We start from the raw sequence: 6,842 nt of genomic DNA on the forward strand, positions 1-6,842 counted from the left end.
GAAAACAATAGTACAAATTAAAGAAATCCAGGTTTGATAATGGAAATTCTTGTAAAGGGTGATGAATAAGTTTAAAAACGATACCCAAGCCTGTATCTTATGGACTTTGAGCAATCAGCAAGTGCTAATCAAACTAACATCAATTTCATTTGAAACGTAAAACCTAACTTTAATTTTTAAGGCTTAACTCGTGAACTTCTGATTTTATATGGAATAGCTCAGCGTTTGAAGCTTCAAGTGCAAAAATATGGACCTGTCCAAAAGGCAGTATGAAGTATGGGAAAAGCTATCAATACACAAAAGTACTGACAAAATTATACAAATCTCATATCTTGGTAGAATTCAATCGAAAAAAGTGCGAAAAAATATTTAAAATTGAGAAAAGGTGCAAATTAAACAAAAGAAAAAATATATGGAAGCCCAAAATATATCAAAAAACTGATACACAACTATAAACCATTAGCTCCACAACCTTCTCGTCAGACTTGGTTTTTTGTACTCTCACGTTCCTGCACTTTCGATTGGATCATAGAACATATTCCCCGGTGTAAGAAATATAAAAAAACTGGACAATAGTTTTCCTTAAAGCAGTTTATATCTTTCTCTCATAAAACCTTGGATTCATAGCCATTATCATATTTTCCTAATGGAAACCTGCATTCAAGAATGAAATGCAGCTTAGATGGCGTAGTTTTCTATGCTACTAAGAAATGTTGTTCGAAAGGCGGGATGTACTTAATGATATCGTATTTAAGATAATATTCTTAATCTGGACTGTACAGGGCTAATTTATAAACAAATAAATAACGCTTCATTGGCATTTTATGAGTACATCTCATGAGTACATCATCATTAACCCACAATGAAATTTGAATTAACATCGGTCTGAAATGAATTTTGAATAATAATGATGATGTCAGCCTACAGGAGTTCTATACAGAAGAACGAAAATCCTTTATAAAATACCGTTTTCGAAGGTACAACGAGAAAATTATCTGACAAAATGCTACTCCCCCATAAAAAAAATTGAAACTAACGTTACTTAGAAATCGATTTGTAGTTATAATGACCATACCCCTTTAAAGGAAACCCAAGAAGAAGAAACCGACGTCGGGCACAATTTTTTAAAGATATTAAAATTCTACTTTGTAAAAAAAAAAGATACTTTGCATAGTAATTTTGTATTGATAAATTTATTCTTAATCTGCTATTCCAAAGCTTTCCTTAAATAAAAAATACAAAATCCTGCGGGACTTTTATGTATGGCCATTCTCACTTCTGTCTAAAATCTAAAAGCAGAATAACAAAATTCGTTTCGCTCACCTAATAAGAAAGACGTGATCTCAAATTACAATCTCTGCAGTTAGAAGCAAAATAATTGGCAATAGCTGTTAAAGTTCGAAACGTGTTTAAATAGAATGGTCGGGAAACTTTTTTACGATTTGTACTTGGGATATTCTTACATTCCTTTATATTCTCAAATAAGATTTCAATTCATTTCACTCGCCTAAAAGAAATGAAATGATCTCAAATTATACCATCCGCAGAGTAGGAGCCGTTCTGATCACCAAGTTTGAAACAAGTTTAATGCTACGATCAAAATTTCTTTCATTGTTTGCCAGTACGGACATTAAAACTTCCTCCTTCATTAAAAAAAAATACTCACGGGTTAGTTGCCTCTTCTACAAGGAATGGCAAGATGCCAAATATATACTTGTAGAGGTATTGAAAGCAGTCACGGTAAAGGCTTATAAAATTTGAAAGATATCATATATACGAATTTGCGTCAAAGTTAGTTTTGTAGAATACTACCATGTATAGTGGGACTTTGAGGCAGTAGTGTAACGTTGAAATTGAAATGTGTAACGTTTTAAAATCATAAAAAACGTAAAATTGGGATAAGACGTTTCAGCCTCTACTCGCGGCTACTTTGCACCGGTCAAAATGACGCTTAAATAGGAAATTATTACCACTGGAACCTCGTGTGTTTTAAATTTAGGTAAATTTCCTATTTACCTACACGCCGGAATGAGTTTCTTGTTAGAAAATAAATTATGAACAGTGGCGTATCCATAAAAGTAGTTTGACAGGGCCGTGATTCTAAAAGACTGTTTCCTTAAAAAAATCACTAGACTTTGGAAGTGGGCTTGCAGCTTATACAAGTAGGAATCAGTAACAATATATTTTTAGGCAAATCTTTATTTTCAGTCAAACAGTAACTGCATCCGATTCATCTGATCCGGTTACCGGAGCAGTTTGCGAATCATTCCTAAACTGCTCCCGGAACCGGATCAGTCGAATCGGTTACAGTTACGGTCCGAGTCAAAGTAATGTAGAATGTTAAGAATTATGCTATAAGTACAAGGGCCAAAATTTTACTAAACACTATACCTAATCAATCCAGGTGAAGCGGTGACTATCAATATTGGTATCTAAATGGGGGCTACCGCTCTCCCAACCCCGCAATCAAGTACCATAAAAACATCCCAAAAAACAATATTTAGTCAAACCAGTACTATAAAGCTAACGTAAGGAAAAATTAAAAAAAAAATACTCATCACTAATTATAATTCAGTGCAGCATGACGAGGAAAAATAAATTACATCTCACCAAGATAATGGAACCACCAACAGCAAAACAAATATTTTGCCAAATACCCAAATCCAAAGCAAATCAAGAATAAAAATAATATCAATTAAAAATGGAAAGCACTCACCGTTTCGCCATACCAGAACACTCATGAGTAATGAACTCATAATTGATTATTCACGAAACAATAAGACAGCAAAAACACATTCGCAATACTCAACTTCACATTACTGGAAAATGTTCCTTTCCGCACATACGTCGATTTATTAAAGCGAGTACACTTGTTATTATTACAAACAAGACTAACCAATGAACGCCCACTTTTACCATACGTCGGAAATATCTTCAGCCTTCGACCACAACCATGACAGGTTTTCTCTAACTCAATTAAACCATACTGTGCTCCAAAGTGGTATGATATAAAATCCGAATCTAATACAAACTTATTTAAAAACGACAAGTTCCAATTCTTTGTATTAAATTCATTTTACGGTTTCTCAATCGCAGTTGCTACTTCGATCGTCGCCATGAAACGAAAATTCAATTACCCGCTCACTCCATTCCACACATACAATCAGACAGAACATGTGACGTCACAGTAAGAAACTACCATTTGACTGTAGACACCTAATGAGAAAAGTATGAACTACCACCAATTTTTCAAAAAGGACGTCACACAAAAGGCACGAACAGTTCCAACAAGTGACTCAGTCAGAAACAGTTCAAGGAAGTGACTGAACCGATTAAAGTCACTGTTTGAGTCTAATTAAGTACTTGCCTTAAAAAAAAAAATCATGCTATTTTGGGCGGGCTTCAGCGTGAAAGTTAAAAACCCCGTAAATCTTCCACTGATTACGGTTCGAATGATAACCTTGGACAAAAGGAAACACCAAATCAAATCTGTTCACGAGGATCAATTTTTCTGTTCGTGAGTTGGCACTTTTGTAGGACATATGCTAAACTATTAGAATGTGTTTCCTGAGTCGATACCAGAAAATATATAATTTTGTTTACAAATATCGATAATTCAAAATAAGTACTGATACCGGTACCATCATTTTAATATCAATATTAATAAAATGCACGCAGTTTTCTGTAGAAAGTAAAATGTTTAAATACTGAAGGAAAAACATTGCACAGGAATGTATATTCAAGATACTTTTTTGTATGTTGTGCAAATAACCCCACCTATGAAACGTTTCACATTTCAATTTGAACAATTACATCACAGTCCCATTATGCACACTAGTATTCTACGAAACTGATTTAACATTGACAGAAATTATTTTAAAATTTGGCGGTCTTTACAGTGACTGCTTTCCATACCAGTACAACAACAAACCCTCCCGGTAATTAGAACTGATGCTGACCCCCAACATAAACGCCAAAATACAGTTACATGCTCTATCGTACAGGGTAGTTGAAACTTCGTGTTTACAGTTCATGGTTTTACCAACAGAGGATTGTGAAACTCTTTTCATATCTTGTGGGAAGTAATGCTCCATGTGCAAAGAAACCCCTTGTTACGGTACCTAGTAACCACTGTAAGCGAAATGAAGTATCAAAATTCAATGTGGCAAATCGTAACACGGAACTAGAAAAATGTTTGGGAATGAAGGAATCCATATAATTAAGAAGTTACGTCCCTAATATATTGTGTTACTCTGGAACACAAATATACAAGCAAAGAAAGCATTTCAGGATGTTACCTATAAAATACTTAGGAACGTACAAGAACACATTCAAAACGTAAGACATATAAGTTATCCTAAATACAGAATTTTGCGTTATCCCTAATCTGAATAGCAAACTTCATTGTACCGGCCATCTAGCACATGCTGGTTAGCGTTGTTTTTACAATAATTCATAAATCATGTAGGTTCACTAAGCCCCTAAAGTGACACTACATTGAGAAATGGAGGTCCATACTTCACAAATGATTCCTGGGAATGTAAAAAGTCGACTTCCTTGAAAGAAATGAGTGCAGCTATAAAATGGATTGATGTATGGACCTCTACAATTAATGAAAATCCACTGTTGGTTAAAATATTCTTTATCTTGTATTTTGCTTATGTCTTTCGAAGCCCTCCGGAAAAATGAGGCTAGACCCATTTGAGCTAAATCCTAAGTAAAAACACAAACGTCCATAGTTTTTGTTCCAATATAATACATTCCACGTTTAAATTTGGAAAATTTTAAGATAATCACCACTCTCACAATTTGTTATTGTACATAAGTCTCTATATAAATAAAACAATATCGTCGAGCACCCATATTGTAAATATGTGCTACAATTAGTGAGAAATTTGTAATCAATAATAAACAAATTATTTTATCAAGATATGAACTACATAAGATTTGTATGAGTGGTATCGATCTTATTATTATTTTTATTTGGTATACAGCTAGTCTTTGGTGCCATGCTATTTCCAAATTGTAGGTTACTAAGTTACGTTCGAGATATCTCCCATACCAAAAAATTTCTCGTGAAGCATTGCTTTTAAGCAACAAAGTTTCCGAACGCATGTAACTGTATTATCAATCTGAGCCAATTAGTACATGTAAACTTTAACATTACCTTTCTGGCCGAACTGAATTTAAAGTTTTTGTTGTTAATTGTTGGGAATCATTAGAGTACGATGCGCAAGTCTCCTGAACCACTATTTTTCTAGGCGTTTCTATATCCCTTTCAAATTCAGGATCTTCTTCTACTGCTAATTCTGATTTCACCCTATCAACGTTTAATTTCACATCCAAAGAACACATAGCTGTATCCTTGTCCATTGTTTCCTCTCCTTCCGTTGTAGATAATATTAACTCTTTGTTGTCTGTCATCAGTTCCAACGTCCACCCTTCCTCTTGGAATGGATCATCCTGAGGTAAATCATAAGCTATTTCTTCTTTGCACATGAATTCCAACTTAACAGACGCCTCACCAGCCATTGTGAATTGAAATATAATAAGATTCAACACTGTTCTTACACTCCACTTATATTTTATGTTGCCAGTGTTAATGAAATGATTTGTAAGAACGTTCACAAAGCAACTTCATATTTCCAATCTTCTTCTGCAGTTGCTTACATTGTTGTCAGATTCAGAACAACAGATTTCCCGCTCAAAGCCCTCAAATTTCCCGATCTCTTGCAAAATTTCCCGCCAAGAGAAATGTCATTAATTAATTAATTAATCTTAATTAATTAATAATTATATTAATAGCTTCAAATAAAAATCAAATAACTCTGAACAATCAATCAGAAGTACATCTATTCCTGTGCGACGAGAAATCTATTATACTACCATCCTTTTATTTCCTATCTGTGGTTTATTTGGTAGCCTATAGAAATAAATTTACATTTGTGTGTGTGTGGTAGAGTGTGCTAGGTACTTCCAAGCATTACATTCTTCTCTCCTTAGCCTCACTTCACCCTAAAATTCCGTGAATGACTGACCATAACAAAATAGTAAGCAAAGGGCCACAAACCCTCCCAACCTTCTTTCTTCCCGCAGAAAACGGGTATTGGCGTGATTAACTATCAGTTCCATTTGCTTCAATTTATAAACCTCTCTTCCTGTTCTGGTTCTGTTTACCTACAAAAACGCTTGAAAAGGAAGAAAAGTTGACAGAATTTCCTATTTTCAATCAGAATTTCCCGAATTCCCGCCAATGCTAAGAATTTCCAATTTAGCGGGAAATTTCCCGTCATCTGACAACTTGCTTATTTCCTTAGCCACGACGCTTGTTTGTTTCTAGTAAGCATAACAAACAAGCAGTGTGACCACCCAGTAAAAATATTTCGCACTAACCTATGCAGAAAAAAGTACTAGATCTGAGGGAAAAGTGCTAAAATTTTATCTGCTCCCGTTTCACCCTATTTATTACATTTTACGCTTCTTGTGGGTAGGAGAATTCCCCCCCACATTCTTGCAAGAACCCCAACTTAGTTTTTAGTCAAAATTTGATACAAAGCGTGCAAACCACGTACACACTCCAAGTTTTGTCTTTACACCCCCCAAACTAACAATCCTGGTGGAAATCCTGCTTAATTGTCGTACTAGAACTCACTGTAAAACCACTATAGTAACGCAAGTATGATAAATATAGGGGATGTCGAGAGAAAACAAAAATCATAAAATGGTCTTACTGAGAAAATCGAATTTTAATTCATTAATAGTCTACTGTTTAAACGGATAAGCAAATATGTAATACTGTTTACTGTGTGGTCATTAATTAGTTGAGTGAACTTTGTGGCGGA

The 6,842-nt window shown here is 34.5% G+C and overlaps 1 protein-coding gene across 1 annotated transcript in view; it reads right to left on the reverse strand.

The window, feature by feature from the left end:
* The window catches only part of LOC145690993 (uncharacterized), a 34,161-nt gene extending 28,481 nt beyond the window's left edge, over nucleotides 1–5,680 (reverse strand). Inside the window, exon 1 of the mRNA XM_081766468.1 lies at nucleotides 5,168–5,680. Within this exon, the coding sequence (XP_081622594.1) occupies nucleotides 5,168–5,532 (365 nt within the window). The 5' untranslated portion in view covers nucleotides 5,533–5,680. The remainder of the gene's footprint in view (nucleotides 1–5,167) is intronic.
* Nucleotides 5,681–6,842: the final 1,162 nt, after the last annotated feature.

This window comes from Thermobia domestica, chromosome 7 (genome assembly GCF_964235325.1).
Source record: "Thermobia domestica chromosome 7, izTheDome1.hap1.1, whole genome shotgun sequence".
In the NCBI taxonomy this organism is placed as follows: Eukaryota; Metazoa; Arthropoda; class Insecta; order Zygentoma; family Lepismatidae; genus Thermobia; species Thermobia domestica.